General features: G+C 41.4%; 1 protein-coding gene across 2 annotated transcripts in view; it reads left to right on the plus strand.

Moving 5' to 3' along the window:
* POP1 (POP1 homolog, ribonuclease P/MRP subunit) overlaps window positions 1–25,012 on the plus strand; it is a gene marked incomplete at its 5' end in the record, with an annotated part of 33,268 nt that overhangs the window by 2,537 nt on the left and 5,719 nt on the right. The window contains 12 exons of one of the 2 annotated variants that reach the window (XM_079722343.1): window positions 828–1,003; window positions 2,461–2,709; window positions 6,157–6,244; window positions 7,067–7,254; window positions 7,942–8,198; window positions 8,323–8,416; window positions 10,596–10,707; window positions 11,239–11,363; window positions 11,659–11,743; window positions 18,290–18,405; window positions 20,455–20,646; window positions 21,964–22,118. In XM_079722343.1, coding sequence (XP_079578469.1) covers window positions 828–1,003; window positions 2,461–2,709; window positions 6,157–6,244; window positions 7,067–7,254; window positions 7,942–8,198; window positions 8,323–8,416; window positions 10,596–10,707; window positions 11,239–11,363; window positions 11,659–11,743; window positions 18,290–18,405; window positions 20,455–20,646; window positions 21,964–22,118 — 1,837 coding nt within the window. The remainder of the gene's footprint in view (window positions 1–827; window positions 1,004–2,460; window positions 2,710–6,156; window positions 6,245–7,066; window positions 7,255–7,941; window positions 8,199–8,322; window positions 8,417–10,595; window positions 10,708–11,238; window positions 11,364–11,658; window positions 11,744–18,289; window positions 18,406–20,454; window positions 20,647–21,963; window positions 22,119–25,012) is intronic. The other variant, XM_079722344.1, reaches the window with a different exon arrangement.

Genomic DNA, 25,012 nt, shown 5'->3' on the forward strand with positions numbered 1-25,012 from the left:
ATTCACTTAAATTTCTCCAGTGCTCTGTTTATTATTCAGAAAAAATAGTCCATTTTTTCAATAAAGAAAACTAAAAATAGTTATGGTCACATATTTGTAAAAAAACAGGAAATATTAAGGAAGAAAACCCCTAGAGTCAAAATCATTTAAAATTTTGTTTTTTCTTTGTTTTCTTGTGGGATTATTACACTTAAGAATGGTTGTGATTATATTGCATGTAGCTTTCTTTTTTAAATTTTTAAAATAAATTTATATATTTATTTTTGGCTGCATCGGGACTTAGTTGCTGCACGTGGCCTTTCTGTAGTTGCAGCGAGCGGGGGCTACTCTTCGTTGCGGTGCGCGGGCTTCTCATTGCGGTGGCTTCTCTTGTTGCGGAGCACGGGCTGTAGGCATGTGAGCTTCAGTAGTTGTGGCACATGAGCTCAGTAGTTGTGGTGCACAGGCTCAGTAGTTGTGGTGCATGGGCTTAGTTGCTCCACAGCATGTGGGATCTTCCTGGACCAGGGCTCAAACCTGTGTCCCCTGCATTGGCAGGTGGATTCTTAACCACTGTGCCAGCAGGGAAGCCCAGCTCTCTGTTTTAAAAAAACTCTTTTTTACCTTATTTTTTAACTAAATTTTTTCTGATTAGAAAAGTAAAACCGAATCCTTAGTTTCACAATCATGTAACAGAAATAACTACTATTGGTGTTAATCTATTAGGAGTTAGGGTAGTGGGTGAATTGTAAGCTCATGTGCTTCAAATCTGTTTTCCTTCTGAAACCTACCAGGAAAAGTGTCAATTCAAGATGAGTTTTTAATGATGGTGGTGTTTTCTTCGACAGCTTCTACTTTTGCTCAAGCTCGAGCTGCTGAAATCGGTGCCATGTTGAAAGCAGTGGCCCAGAAATCTTCTAATTCACTGGTTTTCCAGACGCTGCCACGGCACATGAGACGAAGAGCCATGAGTCACAATGTCAAACGCCTTCCTCGACGGTTACAGGAGATTGCCCAGAAAGAGGTATAAGTGTCCCTTAATGTAAATGTTTAGGTTAGTGGTTCTTAAAGGAAATTGAGAAGTATTAACCTAACATAATTTATTAAAATGAAGACTAAAAAACAGTATGCTAATTTTGCATATCTTTTGGTTTAATCATTATCTTCCGCACCTCCACTTCCACTCCCCTCCAAAATTAGCAGGCTGTTGGATATTACAGCTACTTTTTTTTTTTTTTTTTGCGGTACGCGGGCCTCTCACTGTTGTGGCCTCTCCCGTTGCGGAGCACAGGCTCCGGACGCGCAGGCTCAGCGGCCATGGCTCACGGGCCCAGCTGCTCCGCGGCATGTGGGATCTTCCCGGACTGGGGCACGAACCCGTGTTCCCTGCATCGGCAGGCGGACTCTCAACCACTGCGCCACCAGGAAAGCCCTACAGCTACTTTTAAATACAGCATTTGGAACCTCTCTCTCTTTATGATGTTAAACAGTTGATGTTCCCCTGCCAGATTTAAAATGAAAATTTGACCTTCTTACCAGATAAGTAATTTTAGCTCTGCACTTTGGGGGTGTGACCAGTAGAGAGTTGGAAGGTTAAAAAAGGCAGCATCAATGCCTAGTATTTGCCTTTTGTCTTTTTTTAATGTTGAAAACTTGAACTTGGATTTAATTTTTTGTTCAAGTCCAGTTGTTTTTGGCTTTACCAAAATTCTTGGCTTGGACATTCTTTGATTGTCTAACCACCCTGTGTCTTTACTAATTGATTCAAAATTTCTTTACCAAGTGCTTTCTGTGTACTGGTATTATGCTGGTGGTGGGGTTAGGGTCCATTAAGGTAAAGTCCTTATTCTTAAGGGGCCCACAAACTAATGGAAAAGAGTTTTTTCCCACAAAAGTTTAGCTTAGCTATGGAAGAAGTGAAGAATGAAAACTAAACAGGAATTTTGTTCTCTCTAGATTTAATGTGAAGTCTGTTTCCTAGTGATAGCATTTAGCATTTGTCTGTCAGTACCTACCTAAGTGATAGGAAATGTGCAGGTTTTCCCCACTTTTATATCTTTGGTCCTAAGTTTTGGGTTTAGTTATATTCTTAGATGTTAAAAAACAATAAAAAAAATCAACACAAAGCTAGCATTTGATTTATTCTTTCTTGCTTTCTAATATTAATAGCCACAAATAAGTTTGAGTTACTGTGTTGAACATTTTATAAATACTCTAATCTTCCCAGTCCCCGAAGCTTGCCCAGTTAGTAAGTGATAGAACGGTGTTTCCTTCCTAGGTTTAGCTTTTTCTAAAATCTTCACTCTTTCTGTTGCCTCCTCTACTTTCATTGGAGAAATCACCAAGTTAAAAAATTAAGCAAACTAATGGAGTCTGTAAGGTACTCCACCTCACCTAAAATTAGCTGTTTGAATTCCTAACATTTAACTTTGTTTTGAGATGGTTACCAACTAGGATCTGCCTGTCTTCTTGAAACTATAGGCAGAGAAAGCAGTTCATCAGAAAAAAGAACACTCAAAAAATAAGTGCCATAAAGCTCGACGATGTCACATAAACCGGATACTAGAATTTAACCGGAGACAAAAGAAGAACAAATGGCTAGAAACTCACATCTGGCATGCGAAGCGGTTTCACATGGTCAAGAGGTGGGGCTACTGCCTGGGGGAGAGGCCGACAGTCAAGAGCCACAGAGCCTGCTATCGAGCCATGACGAGCCGCTGCCTCCTTCAGGTATGCTTTTCCGATTGCTTTCCCCTTTATTTTCGTTTGGACCCTTTCTGATTTTGACTTTTAGACTAGTTCATGGTATGCCAAAGCCCTATCTAAGATTATTCATTTTAAAAATAATTACTGGGCAAGAGGCATTTTGCCAGATGCTAGAGATGAAGCAGCCTAAAGTTATTGGGGCACACTGACAATCAAATAATTAGCCAAATATACAACTATAAGGGAATACTATACAATACCGTGACCATTCGTAACAGGATTAGGAGTGCTTCCCCATGGAAGTGATGCTTGAGCTGAGCTCTGAGGGATAAGGAAATGGCAGAGTGGGTGAAGGCAGAGGCAGCCAGATAGGAAGGAAGGATTGAAATAAATTCCTTGTGACAAAGATGAAGAGAGTGAGAGCAGAACGAGATTAGTTCTGGAGAATAAGTAGGAACCAGATCCTGCAGGGTCTTGTCGGTCATGCTCGGGGTTCATTCAGCAGTCATTCACCACCACAGATATTTGAGACCCATCTATGCTGGCAAGTTTGTTTTAAACTCTTTAAGAGGACAGTTGGGTTTAGAGCTGCATAATAGTATTTATTTGGCTGTCCTATCTTCTCCTGCGCCTCCCCCCACCCCACCCCGCCCCCGGTCAGTTGCTAATTTAGTAGCTTTCTCTCTCTTCCAGTACATGTTTAGAAATTTGTTCTTTGCAGAGGGCCTATCTTTCAATGGCAGGATGGCCTTGGCCAACTTTTGAAAGCCGTTAGTATTAGCATCCTCTGCTACCTCTTGAGAGCAATGTAGCAGAACAATCAATACAAGAACCTTAAAAAAAATTGTGGTAAATTAGACATAACAACAGATTTGTCATTTTAACCATTTTCACGTATACAGTTCCGTGGCATTAAGTATATTCACATTGTTGTGTAACTGTCATCACCATCCATCTCCAGAGCTTTTTCATCTCCGAGACCAAAGCTCTGCATCCATTAAATACTAACTTCCCATTCTTCTCTCCACCAGTCGCTGTCAGCCACCATTCTACTTTGCATCTTTATGAATCTGACTACTCTAGGTACCTCGTATAAAAAAGCCAGCTCCTTTTGAGACTGGCTTATTTCACTTAGCATGATGTCTTCAAGATTAATCCATGTTGTATCATTCATCAGTTTCCCTCATTTAAAAAAAATTTTTATTTATTTATTTATTTATTTTGGCTGCATTGGGTCTTCCTTGCTGTACACGGGCTTTCTCTAGTTGCGGTGAGTGGGGGCCACTCTTTGTTGTGGTGCGCAGGCTTCTCATTGTGGTGGCTTCTCTTGTTGTGGAGCACGGGCTCTAGGCGCCCGGGCTTCAGTAGTTGTGGCACGCGGGCTCAGTAGTTGTGGCTCACGGCCTCCAGAGCACAGGCTCAGTAGTTGTGGCACATGGGCTTAGTTGCTCTGCGGCATGTGGAATCTTCCTGGACCAGGGCTTGAACCCGTGTCCCCTGCACTGGCAGTTGGATTCTTAACCACTGCACCACCAGGGAAGTCCTCCCTCATTTTTAAGGCAGAATAATATTTCATTGTATGTATATACCACATTTTGTTTATTCATTCATCTGTCAATGGGCACTTGAGCTGCTTCTACCGTTTGGCTGTTGTGAATAATGCTGCTATGAATATGGGTGTACAAATATCTCTTCAGTTCCTTGCTTTCAGTTCTTTTGGGTATATACCCAGGAGAGGAATTGCTGGATTATGTGGTAGTTCTATGTTTAATTTTTTTGAGGAACCATCATACTTTTTTCCATTGAGGCTACACTATTTTACATTCCCATCAGCAGTGCACAAGGGCTTCCGTTTCTCCATGTCCTACCAACACTTGTTGTTTTCTGTTTTTTTGATAATTGCCATCCTAGTGGGTGTAAAGTAAATACAAGAGCCTTTTAAGAGCCTTTGATTTGAAGACTCAGCAGCAGAAATCATGGATTATAGTCAAATTCTTCATTTTGACTGTTGAGGAGCCTGGGATCCAGAGAGATGAAGTGACTTGCCTAGGGCCGCACAGCTTGTTGGTGGCCTACGTAGCAAGATAGGCCCTCCCCAGTGCTACGTCGGGAGCTGATTCCCCTGGCCTCTGCTTTTTCCACTGTACTCTGTCATCTCTCAAATTTTAAGGCAGACATGTAGTTACTTCTCATTTTGGACAGAATTTTTGCTGAGGTTATCAAGTATTTTCTTTACATTTGATTAGTCCTAAGTAATAAAAATAATAGCTCGTAATAACAAATATTTTTGAGTACTTAATTTATGTCTGTGTTTACATGTGTTTACATGTGTTTACTTTACATGTGTTTTTACATGTGTTTACTCACTTAATCCTTAGTACTTTACATGTGTTTACTCAATTAATCCTTACAGCAACAGTATGGGGTAAGTTTTACCATTATTTCCATTTTACAAATGAGAAAACTGAGACGTTGGGCAGTTTATCCCCGGCCATACAACTAATGAGTGGTGAAGTTGGGATTTGAGCCCAGGTGGTCTGGTTCCAGAGTTCCACGCTCTTAACCATTATTCTCTGCTGTCACCCAGTTGTACACACTCTGGTGGGGTTCCTCTGCCACTGATAGCTGAGAGTGGATCGCTATTGCTGGGAAGGTTTCTGTGTGTGAGTGATAGCATTGATTAATGTGAGTTTGTCAGAGCCTTACCTATCATTTTAGTTTCAGTTGCTGCGTGTACTGAAATTGCTTAAAGGAGCTATGGCGGAGGGGTTGGTTCGGGGGTCGGTGAGCCTGACTTGAACGCTAGCTTCTCCACTTACTGATGATATGGCTGGCTCTGTTCAAGTAACAGTCTCTGTCTCAGTGTCCTCATCTGTCAAATAAGATTACCATAGTACCTGGTTCATCAGGTCTTGGGAAGATTGAATGGCAGTCCATGTAAGGAGGTAGCCCAGCGCTGGCACTCAGTAACCTTGCAGTATCCATTAACCATTATTATAGTTCTTTAATGTAATTGATTTTATTCGCTCAGTCTGAGCTCTCTTCATCTTACTTAAATTGGTACGGCCTTACTCTGATTGCTCTCAGTTTTCCTTGTACATTGCTCAGTCAAATTTGGATATCATGGTCAAGACTGAGCAGTGGAGAAATATGGGATAAACTGCCACGTGTGTCTTTAGGCTCAGTGTTCAGTAATCCTGAGGTCCTGAATTAGGTAACCAAAGTGAGCAACCTTAACATAATATTGCTGAATTTATTCCTGTCTTGCTTATTCTACTCTGATTTTTTTACTTTAGTTAGGTTTTGGAGAGGGATAATCCGTTACTTAGAGGCAGTAGTTTTTACACCCTACTTCGAACTTATCTGTGAGTATGGGATAAAACACATATTTTCTTTCTAAAAAGTAGGATACTGCCGCTTACATTTTCAATGGAAATTCAAGTTTTTGATTGTATCTCCCTCTTTTTGCAGGATTTATCCTACTACTGTTGTTTGGAGTTGAAGGGCAAAGAGGAAGAAATACTGAAGGCACTTTCTCCAATGTGTAGCATAGACACAGGTAAACTTGTTTCAGAGCTGAGTCCCATTTTATTTTATTCTATTTTTTATACATTTATTTATTTTTCTTTATTTTATTTTTGGCTGCGTTGGGTCTTCATTGCTTTGTGCGGGCTTTCTCTAGTTGCGGCGAGCGGGGGCTACTCTGCCTTGCAGTGCGTGGGCTTCTCATTGCGGTGGCTTCTCTTGTTGAGGAGCACAGGCTCTAGGTGCGCGGGCTTCAGTAGTTGTGGCACGTGGGCTCACTAGTTGGGGCTCTCGGGCTCTAGAGCTCAGGCTCAGTAGTTGTGGCGTATGGGCTTAGTTGCTCCGTGGCATGTGAGATCTTCCCAGACCAGAGCTCGAACCCGTGTCCCCTGCATTGGCAGGCGGATTCTTAACCTCTGCGCCCCCAGGGAAGCCCAGAGTCCTATTTTAGTCTTTATATATGTATTCATTTCATGAACAAGTGTCTGCTGTAAGCATTTTGGAATTTAAACATGCTTTACTGAGACAATTCTTGTTACCAATGACTATGTTCATATAAGGAAAGCTTGGGGTGGCTTTTAAGCCATTTCAAATATTGTTGAGTGTAAAGTGAGAGAACCATTATTCTGGTGGAGTGAATTTAGGCAGGAGGAAACTCAGAACTCATTAAATCATTTACTCAAATATTTATTGAGAACTTCTTGGGTGGTTTTGATCACTTCTTGATCTAAGCAGTGATCAAAACCAACACCTCATCCATCATGGAGATAGACAATAAATAATAGTATGTCTATCAGGAACTAATAATGCAGTCTCAGCGCTTGAAATCTTAGACTTTTGTTTTTGTTTATGTCAGGATTGACTTTTGCAGCAGTTCACTGTTTGTCTGGAAAGCGCCAAGGTAGTCTCATGCTTTACCGGGCAAATAAATATCCTAGAGAAATGCTGGGTCCTGTGACATTTATTTGGAAGGCTGAGAAGACCCCTGGTGACACTTCTGAGAGCAGGCAGTTGTGGATCTGGCTTCATCCAAGTCTTAAACAGGTATAATCCTTGACAGTATTTCCTCATCACTCTGTTACTGTATTCTTGATTACTGTTGGAAATCAGTGCTATAGAAATTTGAATAGTCTAAAAGTTTGATTAATAGCTTGATATTTGAATATAGGGAGGATAGTTATGTGAATATTAAGTGGAGCAAATCTTGACCTGACTTTTAGTAAGCCCTAAGTAGAAGGAGAGATGAAAACCAATCTTATTATGCAAAGGGCTTGAAATGGTGCACTGGGACTAATGCTTCCATCAGCCTGAATTGGTTCATTGGTATTCAGGTGCTTGTGAGAGCCTGTTTGATGATGAGAATCTGTTTTGAGTAATTCTGATGATTTTTTAATACTGCATTTAGCTTAGCTTTCCTTTTTTATCATACTCACTGCTTTTATATAGTAGACTGTAAATTTTCTCCAAATTCCTCTTTAAACTAGTTTTAAAAAAAACTGGTCAGAGTATTCATGTTGTTTTCATTAATCTTTGACATTTCAGAGTTCTTTTTTTGTTCTAAGTGCAGAGGAATCAAAAAACCTTTTTGATGATGATAAATGTAGTTTAATTTGTGAAGAATAAAAATGTACATTTTTAAAGGTAGAAAAAATACATAAACTAAACCAACTTAAATTTGAAACGTATTTAAATTCCAGAGTTTAAAAGTAAAATGTTTAAACGTATCCTTAGGATATCTTAGAGGAAATAAAAGCAGTGTGCCAGTGTATGGAGCCCACCAAGTCGACTGTCTGCCTCCCTGATCCCCTTCTGACACCATCCCAAGGAAAAAGCCAAACTGACCTGCGCAAAGAGAAAATTGGCAAGAAAAGAAAATGGAAAGATGATGAGGAAAATGCTAAACCAATTAAAAAAGTCATCGGTGATGGAACTAGAGATCCACTTCAACCGTATTCTTGGATCTCTTCAACCACAGGCATTGTAATCAGGTATGGGTTGAATTTGCTCCGAACCTACTGACTGTTTTCAGTGAAGATGTGCTCTGTTTTTGCTGGTGAAACAGACATCATATACGATGGAAGTTTCCATTTTAAGACCTTTTCTTTCTTTCAGTGATTTGACGATGGAGATGAACAGATTCCGGCTGATTGGTCCACTTTCCCACTGCATCCTAACTGAAGCACTCAAGGCTGCTTCTGTCCACACTGTGAGAGTAAACGTGCTTGTAATGTTTTATTCTGGTCACCTCCTTCTTAGCAAATTTGTGAAACCTAATGTAATTTGGTAACATTTTGGGCCATGGCTTATAAATGTTTGTTTCCCTACTTATGCTTATTATCAAAGACTTTTATCTTTCACTTTTCCTAGAAGAGCAAATTGAAGTGAATGTAATAAGTAAACTGACTTGTTCTTATTTAAATACAGACTGCCCTGCAGCTTCTGAGTCTTGTAGAAGGTTCTTAACTTCTCCATAGGCAGCTAACAGGGAGCCCCTAAAATCCTGGAAAGTATATGCTAGTTTTTTTTGTTTGTACTTGTGTGATGCATATTTTCTGGGGCTAGTTTTAAGGGTGATGTCTAACAGGTTGAGAACAGTGTGTTGAGTGCATCTCTGTCCAATAGAACGCTCTGTGAGGGTGATGTTTCTTTGTGCCGTCCATTACGGAGCCACCAGCCACAGGTAGCTACCGAGTTGCTAGCGTGACTGAGGAAGTGAATTGGTTCCTTTATTTAATTTTAATTAACTAACAGTTAAATTCAAACTGTTCTCTGTGGCTAGTGGCTGCCATGTTGACAGTGCAGGTCTGGAGAATAGAGACTAGATTAGGAATCAGACATTTTGGGTTCAGATTCGGTTTGTTTTTCTGTATTTGTGCAATTAACCTCTCAGTGCCTGTGCCTCTCGCAGATTGGACACGTTGAATATGGTGATAGATCTGAACAGAGTTTGAGCTGTTAGAAGACAGATACATTAAAAAAAAAAAAAAGATGACTTCTCTCTCCCTCTTCCCTGTTTCCACAGTAGTCTCAACCACTGTTATCTCTTTCCTGGATCCTGAAGCAGCTTCTTAACTTTCCTTCATTGCTCTCACTTTTCACTCTGTTCTCCACGCAGGAGGCAAAGTGATATTTTGACAGTTTATTCACATCACACTACTTCCTGATTAAAAGCTTTTGGATAGCTTCTCATTGTATTTGAGATAAATTCCAAAGCCCTTAATTTGACTGGTAATCTTATACCTTCATGTCTGTCTGGCCTCATCTCTCCTTGCCTTTGGCACTTCAGCCACCCTGGCCTTCTTCCAGGTTCTAGAATATGTCAGATCTCACCTCCCTTAGAGCCTGTCTGAATGTCCCACCTCTATCGCTCTTCTTGGCTAAGCCGTCCTCATTCTTTAAGTTTCAGCATCTGTATCATTTTCCTCTAGAATCCTTTTCTGATCCCCTAAGTTAAATTATATCCCCCCTGTTGTTTTCATCCCCTCTTGCACATTTCCTCTACTTACGTCTAGATTTGTTTGCCTATTTGTTCGATGTTCGTGTCTCATTAGAGTCTGAGCTTCGTGATGGCAAGGACGGGGCAGTCCCATTCTTTACTCTGTCCCCTGGGCTTAGCACAGTGCCTGGTGCAGAGTTGTTACTCCATGCTGGCTCATAAGTTGCAGAGGGAGGATTTGAACCTAGGAAGTTTGGTTCCAGGGCCTGTACTTTGAACCCCTAGTTTGTGCCACCTGAGTTTGTGTGAGGTAAAGGGCGCATGTATTACAGGTTAGAATCTGTAGGGGCACATCCTACTTCAGTGAACTTTGGTATGAATCATGGCTGTAGGTTCTCTTCCTGGGCATGCTTATGGTACTTGAGCTGCTGTTTGAAACCTTTCCCAATTCCTAGTTCTGTTCAGAAAAAAGGCAAGTAAAATACTTGTGTAACTTTCTGGAAATTTCTAGAAATACTATAGTACTAATAAATCCTTTTGCTGAAGATTTCTTCAAAAGGTATTGGTTTGGTTTTTCTTTGGTGAGGAAAATTTTATTGCTTCATTCTGTGGTGATGAAGTTGGTAGAGTGGGAGAAGAACAAGGCATCTCTTGTTGGCTCTGTGCTGCAGAGACCACAGGTGTGCAATCAATTAGGTAGGTAGTCTCTCAGAAAACCATGAATGTTTTTCTTAGTTTGTGAAATCTTGAGAGAAGTATAGTCCTGTGTCCTTGTCTGTAATTAGAAGAATCATTAGTCTGATGTGACAGTTTCCCTGGTTCCCCTCATAAAAGATTCATTCCCACAAACAGGGAAAAAAGGATGGGGGCCAATAGCACAACCATTTCAACCAAAATTATTAAGTCTGATCCATGATTTGTCTGGTGAACAGGAGTTGTTGTTTTCCAGGAGGGAGAGGACACAGAGAAGACACCTCACTGTTGGTGGATTGAAACCTGCAGGGATCCTGATAGCGTTTCCCTTCATCACAGACAGGAAACCATTTTTGAATTGTTGGGAGGTATAACAGGGGGGATACTGGGTTGTACTGGGGAAGAAGGGAAGAGTGGGAAATGGGTTAAAAGAGCATCTTGCAGTTGAGCTACCTAAATGTGGTGTGCTTTTTAACTTGTAACTGTTTGTTAAAATACAGCAAGAAAGCACAAATGAGGTGTTAGTATTCTAAATAATTGGCATTCCATTGCTATAGATAAATGCATGTGCCAGCTACTAAACTAAAATCTTACTTACCTTTGCATGATTGCATTTGTTTGTGAAGCTCTTGTAGTTATTGATAGGAACATACATGTTCATGTCATAAAATAACCTGTTATGTTAATTTAATGCTTTTTGTAAGAAACTTCACTCTTTATGAACGTTAATTTATTCTCTGAAAGTATCTTTGGGGAAAAAAATGGGGAATGCGTGTCTTTACGTAATTAGCCCAAGATGAAAGTTTCATTAGAAAACTTTGAAAATAAAAGCAAATATATATGTATTTGTGAATAACTTTCTGTTTGCTTTTTGTTTTGTTTTGTTTTTTTTGCTAAAGGAATAACATCACCAGCAGAAATTCCAGCAGGTACTATTCTGGGACTGACAGTTGGTGATCCACGAATAAATTTGCCTCAAAAGAGGTCCAAAGTTTTGCCCAATCCAGAAAAATGCCAAGGTAAAGTTCTTGAGACAACCTGGTTTTCCTTACTGTTTAGAGCAGTCAGTCCCATTAGAAGGGTTCTGTCTGTGACACTTCTGCAGTAACTTTATCTGTAGAAGAATTAAGGCAGTCTTTACCTGCCTACCTTTCAAGGTGATTATGCTCAAAGGAGATGTGTATGAGGAAGTATCTTTTAGCTGTAAACATGTAGCCTGATCCTTATGTTCATTTTTTTCCCCTGAGTTCTCTATTTTTAGTATCTAAGTAAAACCTGTCTCTGCAAACTTGGTTCTCTGAAAATGCCTGGCTTTTCAGAATTTTAATTGTAAGGAAGGGATCGGCACCCGCAGCTGGTCTTGTGCTCTTTGGAAGCCTCTGTCTGACCATACAGATGATCCAGGTTCGAATCCTGGCAAGGCCATCCCAGGTGCTGAAGGGTAAGATGTCTTGGTTTAGACTCAGTAGAGTGGCCTGCAGGAGTTCTTTGGGGTGACACGGTGGGGGATGGGTAGGGGCTGGCTAAAATTTTAGTCTAAAATTGCGATTTGCAGCAATTGTGATCATGTCTCGTATTTACTGTCATTTAAACACGGTTAATTGGAAGAATAATTAAAATCAGCTTATGAATTTTTGGAGGAAGGATACAGGTGTGTGTAGAAACAACTTCAGAATTTTTTTTTTTTACCTTCACATGTAGTTAGCTTATTAAGGGGGCATTAAAGTACTCTGCCAGAACTTTACATGAAAGGTGGATTGGATGAGGGAGGAGTTTAAGATGTATAGGTAAGTTAGTTAATTAGGGAGCCTAACACTTTAATCAATTCATTGTTGCCTCTTTCTTTTTTAATAGCAATATGGTCTGGAACAACCATAAAAGTTAACAGCGTCTACTACACCAATAAATGTTTACTGTCGTAATCATCTCAAAACTGTAGTTAAACTCTACTTAGTTTCTCTTGCTGCCTCAAATCCTTTTTTGGAATAAGGCAGTATTAAATTCTTCCTAAGGCTTTTGTCTTAATGTAAATCAGTCCAAGGAAAATTAAAGTCTATCTTGAAAAACATGATTTAATTTCTACTATTAAAGCTTACCATCTTATGTCATTGTGTTTTTTAATAATCAAAGTATAATTGATTTACAATATTATATTAGTTTCAAGTGTATAACATAGTGGTTCAATATTTTTATACATTACCAAATGATCACCAAGATAAGTCTAGCTACCATCTGTCATCATACAAAGTTATTTCAATATCACTGACCATATTCCCCATGCTGTACATTACATCCCCATGACTTACTTATTTTATAACTGGAAGTTTGTATCTCTTAATCTCCCTCATCTATTTCACTCATCCCCCCCACGCGTCTCCCCTCTCACAACCTCCAGTTTGTTCTCTGTATCTAGGACTCTGTTTTGTTATGTTTGTTCATTTGTTTTGTTTTTTAGATTCCGCATATTAGTGTTATCATGTGCTATTTATCTTTCTCTGAGATATTTCACTTAGTGTAATATCCTCCAAGTCCATCCATGTTGTTGGAAATGGCAAAATGTCATTCTTTTTACGTCTGAGTAGTATTCCATTGTATATATACTACATATTCTTTATCCATTCATCTGTTGATGGACACTTCCATACCTCAGCTGTTATAAATAATGTTGCAGTGGACATAGGGGTGCATGTATCTTTTCGAATTAGTGTTTTCATTTTCTTTGGAAATACACCCAGAAGTGGAATTGCTGGATTGTATGGTAGTTCTATTTTTAGTTTTTTGAGGAACCTCTATTCTGTTTTCCATAGTGGCTGTACCAATTTACATTCCCACCAACAGTGTATGAGGGTTCCCTTTTCTCCACATGCTCGCCAGATCTGTGTCCCCAGGAGGACTCCCAATTGCCTTCTGCCTCTCTGGGAAACTCTCTAAGATCAGCAAGTGGCTCTTTTCAAATTACTGCCTCTGTGCTGGGACTTGGAACATGCAGATTTTACGTGTACCCTTTAAGAGTGGAGTCTGTGTTTCCTGTAGCCCTCCAGCTCTCCTGTTCTCAAGCCCAGCTGGCCTTCAAAGCCAGACGTTCTACAGGCTCATCCTCTCTATGCAGCACCCCCAGGCTGGGGTACCTGATGTGGAGCTTGGTCCTCCTCCTCCCTCGGGGAAACTCTGCAATTAAGATTCTCCTCCTGTTTGTGGGTCGCCTACCCAGGGGTGTGTGTCTTGACTCTACCATGTCTCCACCTCTCCTATCTGGTTCCTTCTTTATTATCTTTAGTCCTGGAGAGCCTGTTCTGCTAGTCTTCAAGACGTTCTCATAGATAGTTGCTCTGTAAACAGTTGTAGTTTTGGTGTGCCCATGTGAGGAGGTACGTTCAGAGTCTTACTTTACCATCGTGGCCACCAATCTTATTGTTGTATTTTATTAAAACCTGTTTTAAGTAATTTCTTTGAAGAAGTATCGGCATGTGAGCTATATAAAAAAGTAAACTTTTTAAGGAGTTAGTATTACACAAATATTATTAACAAATGTGACATACCATCTGGGATGACAATTCAAAACTAATTTTAGAAATATACCTTGATGAGCTGAGTCAATTAATAAAAGATTAATCCTTAGAAGAATCTTAAGGTCATGATGGTCTTAATTCACTGACATAACTTCCAGTCTGTCTTTCCATATCTGAAGTCACTCTTTGTTTTGAAGGTCATGATGGTCTTAATTCTCTGACATAGCTTCCAGTCTATCTTTCCATATCTGAAGTCATTCTTTGTTTTGACTTGGACAAAACAGATCAATTCTGGTGCTACTTAAACCATAGGAAGGGTTTGCCTGACTTGCATAACATAAACAATTTATCTTCTTATGTGTGCTGGGAATTATAGAGAGCTTGGAAAAGAGAAGATACAGCAATGTGATGCTGTGAAGTAATAAGAAATACATGTTTTGGTGTTTGTCCATGGTTCCTGGCACCTTGCTTCTAAAACTCTTGTAATTTCCTAAGTGACAAGAGCCTTAAAGGCTAAAAGGAGAGCCTTTTCTTATTCCTAACAAGCCCCTTTCAACCACACCTGAGTTTATGTTAATGAGGTGTCTTTTGGTAAAGCCCCGAAGGTTGGGGGCTGGTTGCCAGGGGAACCAACCAAAATGTTGGAACTTTCAGGCCCCACCCCTTCTCTCCCTGAGAAGGGAGAGGGGCTGGAGATTAAGCTTAATCGCTAATGGCCAATCAATCGTACCTACCTGATGAAACCTCCATAAAAATCCTAGAGTGGAGTTCGGAGAGCTTCCTGTTTGCTGAAGGAGGTGCTGGGTGGTGGGGTGCCCAGAGAGGGCATGGAAGCTCTACACCCCTTCCCTTTTACCTTGCCCCGTGCATCTCTTGCATCTGGCTGTTTCTGAGTTGTATCCTTTTATTAAAAAATCACTCAGTAATGTAGTTAAGTAAACTGTTTTCCTGAGTTCTGGGAGCCATTCTAGCAAATTATTGGACCTGGCCAATTTATAGCCAGTTGGTCAGGACTTAAAATTGGCGTCTGAAGTGGGAGCTGTCTGTGGGACTGAGCCCTTAACCTGTGGGATCTGATGCTATCTCTAGGTAGGTAGCGTCAGGATTGAGTTAAATTGTAGGACACTCAGCTGGTGTCAGAGAATTGTTTGCTGTGGGAAAAACACCCACACACTTGAGCGTCAGAAATATTGAGAGTAGAATAGAGTACAGAGATGGAAATGGTTTTCTCTTTCAGTGAAGACCCTGAAGTGATGATGCATATCCTCAGGTGCTTTGAAAAAGTTTACTTGATCATTTCTTTCTTTTTCTTTTTTAAATAAATAAATTTATTTATTTATTTATTTATTTATTTATGGCTGCGTTGGGTCTTTGTTGCTACATGCGGGCTTTCTCTAGTTGCGGCGAGCGTGGGCCACTCTACCTTTCTGTGCGCGGGCTTCTCATTGTGGTGGCTTCTCTTGTTGTGGAGCACAGGCTCCAGGCACACAGGCTCAGTCGCTGTGGCTCGTGGGCTCTAGAGCGCAGGCTCAGTAGTTGTGGCACACGGGCTTAGTTGCTCCGTGGCATGTGGGATCTTCCTGGACCAGGGATCAAACCCATGTCCCTTGCATTGGCTGGCGGATTCTTAACCACTGTGCCACCAGGGAAGTCCTATCATTTATTTCTTGGGTTTGATAAATATTAACAATATGTTTTTGCGAATCTTTTCAACTTCATTAACACAGCATTTCACTGTGTAAAGACCTGGTTTTCTGGGTGAAATTTAAAAATACAAGTTCTGCTCTACTATCTGTTCTTTTAGTATTTGCTCTCCTTAACATCTGGTTTGCTTTGTAAGATTATTTTAACTAGTCTTTGTCTTACAGAGATGAATTTGCTTAGAAAATACTGACCTTACATTGTGCTCATGGGCTCTTTTTAGTCTTTCTCTTTACACTCTCTCTATTACCATGTACCCCAAACTGTTGACTTTCTCAAGTTCCCAGTTATTGGTCATTATTGCCATGACTTCTCAGTTTCTGCTCTTGGGAGAAAAAATATCTGATAGCTTCAGCTGGGCCTTTTTAACTGTTCTGCAAATTTAATTTAAAATAGAGTGAATTTGAAGGCTGTAACTTTGGTTCATTTGAATCCCAAATGATTAAAGCTTTTATTCATTTCCTTTGCTTCTCTAAGAAACACTTAAGAAAATTTTAAAATCTGGTGATCTTCAAATACATTTAAGAAAGGAGAAGATAAGCTATTCAACCTTTAAGTCACAATTCTGGAGTTATGTAGTCAATTAGCTTTGGTCCGAGATGAAAGAGAATGTGCTTTATGTGAATCTTGGGGGAAGGACTTAGAATTACGCTCGGAATTGACAGTCATTCTGGGCACACTGAGGGTCGTGCTGACTCAGCTGATGATATTTTTTTCTCAGTAGTGAAGACTGTTGACTTAAAAGGCCTCCTTTGGGGCTTCCCTGGTGGCGCAGTGGTTGAGAGTCCGCCTGCCGATGCAGGGGATGCGGGTTCGTGCCCCGGTGCGGGAGGATCCCACATGCCGGCGGGGGCGGCTGGGCCCGTGAGCCATGGCCGCTGAGCCTGCGCGTCTGGAGCCTGTGCTCCGCAACGGGAGAGGCCACAGCAGTGAGAGGCCCGAGTACCGCAAAAAAAAAAAAAAAAAAAAAAGGCCTCCTTTGCCTGCAGACGTCCTCTGCTCTGTCATTACAGTATCACACAGAATAGGTTCACTGTCCTAAGTCAGCTGTGATCTGTCTATTCATCCCTTTCTCACTGCTTCCAACCCCTGATCCTTCAACAGTCTCTCTGGTTTTGCCTTTTCCAGAATGTCACATAGTTGGAATCATACAGTATGTAGCCTTTTCAGATTGGTTTCTTTCACATAGTAATATGCATTTAAGGTTCTTTCTTGTCTTTTCATGGCTTGATAGCTCATTTCTTTTTAGTGCTGAATAATATTCCGTTGTCTGGATGTACCATCTACTTTGTTTCATCTGTTTACTTATTATTTTTTAGAATATTTGAAGATGAAGTTGTGCTTTCCTATGCCTTTACACCCTAAGTATTAGCCATCTCTTTTTTTTTTTTTTTTTGCGGTACGCGGGCCTCTCACGGTTGTGGCCTCTCCCGTTGCGGAGCACAGGCTCCGGACGCGCAGGCTCAGCGTCCATGGCTCACGGGCCCAGCCGCTCCGCAGCATGTGGGATCTTCCCAGACCGGGGCACGAACCCGTGTCCCCTGCGTCGGCAGGTGGACTCTCAAACCACTGCGCCACCAGGGAAGCCCTAGCCATCTCTTTTGTCTGCAGCCAAATCTGAATAAAATCCCAGCTCTGTCACTCAGATCTATGGCACCACTCCACAGGAAAGCCTTCTCGGCAGACAGCTGTTTGATGGGGCTTCTTTGCTCCTAGAGAGGCTGTGTGAATTTTTACAGTACACGCCTTGTCACTTGAGATGCTGCTGGTTATTCTCTCCAGCAGCACTAGAAGCAGTTGCTGCTTTTAAGGAGCTTTCATCTCAGATCTTTTCATCAGTTTCGTTTTTTCTAACTTGTTTATCCCTGATATCTGTCACATTATGGCCAAGTCACTTCCAACTTACTTTTTTCAGCCATCAGACCCATGCAGGTTGAGTGACCTTTCTATGTTGCATTTTAGGACCTTAGCCTAAACTCATGAATTGTCTGACTTTTTACTTTTAATTCTTCAGTCCAACAAGATAAGATTTGAAAGACTTTTTTCCCCTAGTGGTTAAGTAATTGCATGTAGGAAGTCTCTTCTATCAATATATATGCTTATAACTGAAAAAATTCCTCCTCCTTCCCCACTAGAGTACTTTTTGGCATGGTGTAGCTCATTTAAAGGGATGAAACAACATATTTCACAACAAATATATTCATTTTAAAGGACTGAGAAAAATACGTTTTACAGAAAGGAATAAATTCAATTCAATAAAAAAGGGTTATCAGAGACTTGAAGTAATAGGACAGAAGAAAAAGATGGTATCTGTTGGCTCAAGACCATTGGGTCAGGGATGATATAAAGAGCCCTGAAGCCAATAGTTAAAATATGATTTGTGCCGTCAGAGCATATAATCAAGAAATGGTTCGCCTCTGCAGTGATGCCTAGAACGTGATTATCTTAAATGTGGAATCAGGCAGATATTTAGAGGCAATTTAATGTAATATTTGCATCTTACAGACTAAAAATAAATGTCAAAGAAATAAGTTTAGGAGCCTTTGTTGTTTCACAGATTATGAAACCAACTGTAAGAATAACAGTTTCTACTCAAGTAAATAAATTCCTCTAGAGAAGTTAGGCTTCTAGAGGAGCCTATAGAATAGTTTATTGTAACAAAAGGTCACCTGGCTTTGTTTAGAATTTGACCTCACTGGTCTAAGGAATGTGGTTTAAGGCTATTTCTTTTCCCTCTTAGATAATGAGAAAGTTAGACAGCTGCTTCTGGAGGGTGTGCCTGTGGAGTGTTCGCATAGCTTTCTTTGGAACCAAGATATCTGTAAGAGTGTCACAGAGAATAAAATCTCGGATCAGGTAACTAATGGTAAAGTCGTGAAAACAGGCTGAAATTCATCACTCTAGAGACCATGAACGTTATTTCATACTTTATAGAATCCCATAGACTTCCTTTTATTTTCAATTTTTGGGTCCCTTACGATATATACCATGCTATTTTCCGTTCTTAGAGAAGAATAATCTCTAGAAAAGGTTAATACAAAGACTTTTTCTTGAAATGATAATCTTATGGTTTAAAATTTTTTTTCTTGTATTATTTTTCCCCTTAAATGTTCTCTGTCATTAATTTCACAATGATTGAGCTCCTATCAGCACCAGGTATTGCATTAGAGAATGGGGTAGGTGACTAGGATCAGGTTGAACAAGTACAGAGGACAAAGGAAGCCCAAAGAAGGGGCACTGAGCCCGGACTAGGGAAACTGGGGGAAGCTTCCTGGGTGGAGGAGCTGGTATTTGAGCTAACTCTTAGGTGTGTGGTCAGAAGTAACCAGGCTTCTTGCGTCCAGGGGCCCGGAGCCAAGGCTACAGTGGAGAAAGGATTGTCGGAGTTGAGAACGAGGGCAAGGACCCAGGCCAAAAACAGGATGGCATGTTCAGGAATCTCCACGTAGATCATATCTTGGAGTTAAGGGTAGGGTAGGAGATGGAACTGACGAGATCAAAAGGGGCTATAGCATAAAAGACCTTGAGGCAGTTTTGGATTTGGACTGAAGATGCAGGGGCCATTGAAGATTTTAAGTTGGGCCATGACATGATCAGATTTCACTCTGGCAGTGCTATGGTGACTAGGGATGGGGATAAGGGGGCGGAAGAGCTGGAGAAAGGGCTTGTGGTTGGAGAGGGCTTAGAAGAGACCCTTGAAGTAGTCCAGATGGCATGATGGGGGCCTGAAGTGTGGCAGTGTGGCTGGAGTGGAGGGGCTGGGGTTTAATACATATACCTGGAAGGTAAAACTGACTAGACTCAGTGGTTGATTGGAAGATGGTTAGTGAGAAAGGAGGAGGCCTGTGGGTTAGCTCCTAATGGTCTAGCTTGGTTTTAGGAGCTCAGCTAAAAGACAGGCAGAGCAGGTCTGACTTGTCACTGCCGTCTTCCCAAGTTCTAGCTAAGTGCCTGGCATATACCAGGTGCTTAGGAAATATGTGAATGAACAAGTAAATGAATGAAGACTAAATATTTGAAAGGATGAATGAATGAGCTAATGAACTGTGAGAACTGTATGTCATTCAGCCAGCCGGGGCACACAGGAAGAGAGTGACGCAGCGGGGAAGATGAGTTTAGTCTCAGATAAACGGAGGGGCCTCAGGACGTCCCAGGAGCAGATGTCCAGGAGACAGGTTTCTATCCCAGGAGGAAAAGTTGGGACTAAAGAGATAGACGTTTTGGAATTACCAATATGTAGAAGGTAGTGGAAACTTGACCAAAGGTAAAAAAAGGAGACTCGGGACGTGGTCATGCATGAAGGGTATTCATGAGTTAGACTTTGTAGCATGGAGGTGGTCTCCTGTGTAGTCTTCTCAACTGAGCGGCAGGCCTGTCTCCAGCTGGCAAGAAAAATCTGCAAGGATGTTGTTGTCCACTCCCTGCAGTCCACTTAATAGATAATTTATAGCATCTTCTCTTTTAAGACCTGCTGAGAAATTTTCTTAAAAGCTGGGGTATTTTCCCACTTGCCCCTCCTTGAGAAGTTCTTGTTTATAGCCCTTTTACTTCATGACCACCAATCTTAACGAAAATAAATGTAGGGCCAGAGTATCAAAATGTAAGATTAATCCTGATAGATAAGGAATTAGCAGAATGAATGTTTATTATTTTATTACTTTGAATCACCTAGTATATTCTAATTTAAGACAATTTGGCATTTTCTACCAAAGCACTTGTATAGAGGAAAATCATCCTGGGAGGAATACCTTGTACTTAAGATGGCTCACATTTATTTATTGAGAACACCATTTTCTTGCCTTTTAAAAGAGCATTTAACTTTCTAAAGCTGCCTATAGGGAGACCCAGTAGGATCTCCTGGAAGACTAGGGTTGTTTGTCTTGAATTAATTTTCTTCCACTTCAGGATTTAAACCGGAAGAGGAGTGAATTGCTGGTGCCCGGGTCACAGCTTTTTTTAGGTCCCCATGAATCCAAGGTTCCTATACTTTTGATTCAACAGCCAGGAAAAGTGACTGGTGATGACCAGCGAGGCTGGGGAAGTGGCTGGGATGTCCTCCTCCCAAAGGGCTGGGGCATGGCTTTCTGGATTCCATTTGTAAGTTACTCTTCGATTCTGACCAACAGTTACAACATTTAGAATACATTCCTAGTGAATGCCAAGCACTGAAAATGTTCCTGACTTTACGCACGACCTAGAAATTGAGTGCTAGTTTTCTGCCCTTTGAGCTATAATCCTGGATATGAGATACTTCATAGAGTCCCTGGAGCCCGGTTTTCATTACTAAGAGTTGTGCTGACATTTTTTGAATTTTTGAGGTTTTAAAAGTGGCCTGATTTTTGAATAGTAGTGGCAACAAAATGTTGAGGTTTCTTTACTTGAAATTTGTTACAGTTTAAAAGCCAAAAGACTTAGTTTTTATAGATGTGTAGAATACAGTTTTTTTTAAAGTGCTGTTCCATATATTCCTGTTTTGTTAACTGCAGCTAAAAATTTTATTAAAAATCTAATGTGTGTGTGTTTTTTTTTCCTGGTTAAATAATTACTTTGAGCTAGAGAGCATAAAGGACATGACATGTAAGACTGTTAGATTCAGGCAGATAATTAATTTTAGTGATTACGCATAGTGCAAAGGACATTCAGTTAATCATTTAGGAGTGGGAATATTTTTAAATCTAACTTTAAAATTATGAACTGTTTTAAGCATACAGAAGGTATACCTGTGTACCTTTCACCCGCCATCCAGCTTAAGAAATAAGACATTATAGGTTCATTGGAAGCGCTCTGTGTATCCCTCTCCAATCCCATTTCCCTCTCTCCTTCTAAAGGAATCACTAGTCCTATTTTTGGTGTTTGTCACTATCATGCATGTTTTTATAGCTTTATTAAGTGTGTGTATATATCCTAAAATAAAATAGCTATATTTGACATGTTCTTAAACTTTATTCCTTGTATAAATGCTTTTGCAACTTGCAATATTCACTCAACATTGATTTTTCCATGTTGATTGGTGAAGCTCTATTTCATTCATTTTTACTATTGTATGGTAACCCATTATGGGGTAGTTCCCCAGTGTATTTATCCATTCTATTTTTTTTTTTTTTTTTTGCATTACGTGGGCTTCTCACTGCTGTGGCCTCTCCCGTTGCGGAGCACAGGCTCTGGACGCACAGGCCCAGCAGCCATGGCTCACGGGCCTAGCCGCTCTGCGGCATGTGGGATCTTCCCAGACCGGGGCACGAACCCGTGTCCCCTGCATCGGCAGGTGGACTCTCAACCACTGCGCCACCAGGGAAGCCCTATCCATTCTATTTTTGATGGGTATTTAGGTTTCCCATTTTTCTCCATACAGAGAATTTAGCAGTTTCACTTTAAGTTGGTGTAATGACAGGATCTTTCTGGCATTTCTTTTAGATCTATCGAGGTGCAAGAGTTGGAGGATTAAAAGAGACTGTAATGCATTCTCAGTATAAAAGGTCACCTAATGTCCCAGGTGATTTCCCAGACTGCCCTGCTGGGATTCTCTTTGCTGAAGAGCAAGCTAAGAATCTTCTTGAAAAGTACAAAAGGTAAGAAACTGGCTTCTCTAGTTTGATGTCTTTTTTTTTTTTTTTAATAAATTTATTTATTTTTTGCTGCGTTGGGTCTTCATTGCTGAGTGTGGGCTTTGTCTAGTTGCGGCAAGCAGGGGCTACTCTTCATTGAGGTGCGCGGTCTTCTTATTGCAGTGGCTTCTATTGTCTCAGAGCATGAGCTCTAGGCGCGCGGGCTTCAGTAGTTGTGGCACGCGGGCTTCAGTAGTTGTGGCTTGTGGGCTCTAGAGCACAGGCTCAGTAGTTGTGGCGCACGGGCTTAGTTGCTCCGCAGCATGTGGGATCTTCCCAGACCAGGGCTCAAACCCGTGTCCCCTACATTGTCAGGCAGATTCTTTTTTTTTAAAATAAACTTATTTATTTATTTATTTGGTTTTGGCTGAGTTGGGTCTTTGTTGCTGAGTGCGGGCTTTCTCTAGTTGCAGTGAGTTGGGGCTACTCTTCATTGTGGTGTGCGGGCTTCTCATTCCGTTGCCTTCTCTTGTTGTGGAGCATGGGCTCTAGGCGTGCAGGCTTCAGTAGTTGTGGCTCACGGGCTCTAGAGAGCAGGCTCAGTAGTTGTGGTGCACGGGCTTAGTTGCTCCGCAGCATGTGGGATCTTCCTGGACCAGGGCTCGAACCCGTGTCCCCTGCATTGGCAGGCGGATTCTTAACCACTGCGCCACCAGGGAAGTCCCTAGTTTGATGTCTTAAGGGGAAGACACATTGAACAATCATGTTTGTCCTGGCTTCAGGGACTCTTACTATATAATGTGGAGTTCCTAGACTTGTCAACATTCCCAAGACATAATTAAGAAGACACTACTTAGGTCAGGAGATTGCCCTGTATCTAGATTTTATAGCCCATGCAGGTTACAAACCTTTCTCTTGGTTATTTGCTTCACTGATGATGGTGTACACCTAAGCTGTGGACCTGAGTTCCAGGCGCTTGTTAATTGATTCCCGCTACTGAGCCCTGCCTCCTCAAAATGGAAATTGTGTTTCTCGTAATGGTTATAGATGGAGTACATACTTATGAATTTTAATGAAAGTATGGAAACATACAAAAATACTTTATAAACTGGTGTATCCCTTTTATCCAGAGAGATAAGCACTGTTTTTACATTTTGGTATCTATCCATCTAGACTTTTTTCTTTTTCCATTGGAGGAGTGGCCAGTGAGGGGCTTTATTTCCTTTATACTCTGGAAAGGAAACATAGGGCACCTGTATTTCCTACTGAACTGTAGACTTCTGGCAGCACAAAAACTCTCTTGTTTGTTGTGGCATCTGCAGTATCTAGCCAGTGCCTAGTGCACAGTGGGCCTTAATACCTTTCTTTTTGTTGACTGATGAACGGGTGACTAATTGAATGTTGTATTTCCTTGACGGTGAGCTCCACAGCTGTGCTCTCCTGTGCACTGCTGCAACCCCAGAGACAGGCCCTGCTTGGCTTTCCAGCTATTGTTTGAATGATGGATGAATGAGTGAGTGAGTGAACGGGGATACGTTCCTGGATTGCTGGTTTACAAGCCCTTTGAGGGCAGCCGTTGTGTGTTGTACATCCTATGCCTCCCATAGTGTGCAGGGGCTTCTCCATGCTTGTTAAATAATAATTGACAGTAATACTTATTTCTCACCCTTTAGACTTTTTTATAGACGCAAATTTTTTTAAGGCATTGTATTACATATACTATTTTGAAACCTGCTTTTTTCATTTAGCTGTATATTATGGAAAGTTTTCCCATATCAATAAATGTGACTCTAAACCAAGAGTTGGCAAACTTTTTCTGTAAAGGGCCAGATGATAACTATTTCTGGCTTTGTGGGCCCTTTGGTCTCCATGGCAGCTGCTCAACTCTGCCATGTGGCACAAAAGCAGCCTCAGAGGATGCATAAATGAGTGAGCACGGCTGTGTTCCAGGCTCACACTATGGACAATCCTATTTGAATTTCATAGCATTTTCATGTGCCACAAGATATTATTCTCTTGTGTTTTTTTCTTTTTCTTGGCTGCACCGCACGGCTTGTGGGATCTTAGTTCCCCAACCAGGAATGAAACCCGGGCCCCCTGCAGTGGAAGCGCGGAGTCCTAACCACTGGACCTTCAGGGAATTCCCTCTTGTGTTTTTTTTCAACCATTGAAAAATGTAAAAACCATTCCTAGCTCGTGGGTCATACAAAAACAGGCAGGGGGCCAGGTTTGCCCAGTGAGTTGTAGTTTGCCAATGCAGTATGGCTGTTCTGTGATTTATCAGTGGCCCATTAGGTTCTTTCTGATTTTTTGCTCTGTGCTTCTGTGAACAGCTTTCCATTTGTATCTCTACATATTTGTCTGATTTATTCATTAGCAGATGTTTACTTAGAACTTGCCGTGTGTCAAAAAACCTTTCTAGGCACTGAGGCTGCAGCAGGGGACAGGACGGGCAAAGTCTGCTCTGCCCTTGTGGAGCTTATTCTTTTTTTTTTTTTTTTTTTTTGCGGTACGCGGTTCCCTCACTGCCGTGGCCTCTCCTGCCACGGAGCACAGGCTCCGGACGCGCAGGCTCAGCAGCCATGGCTCATGGGCCCAGCCGCTCCGCAGCATGTGGGATCCTCCCAGACCGGGGCACGAACCCGTGTCCCCTGCATCGGCAGGCGGACTCTCAACCACTGCGCCACCAGGGAAGCCTGGAGCCTATTCCTGATGGAAGTACATGTTTCTACACTAGTGGGAGGGATCCAGGCAAGGGGAGGGAGGCTAAAATGGCAAGAGCAAAGCCCTTGAGTGAGGAAGACGGGGTAGCGTCCAGGGCATAAGGGGAGGAGTGACGTTCCTTAGGATCAGGCTTAGCTGTCTTATTTTAGTAAGCTGGAAGGCTGACTCTGAAAATGTGCATACAGATTTAGGTA

This window comes from Hyperoodon ampullatus (assembly GCF_949752795.1).
Source record: "Hyperoodon ampullatus genome assembly, chromosome: 17".
NCBI lineage: Eukaryota > Metazoa > Chordata > Mammalia > Artiodactyla > Ziphiidae > Hyperoodon > Hyperoodon ampullatus.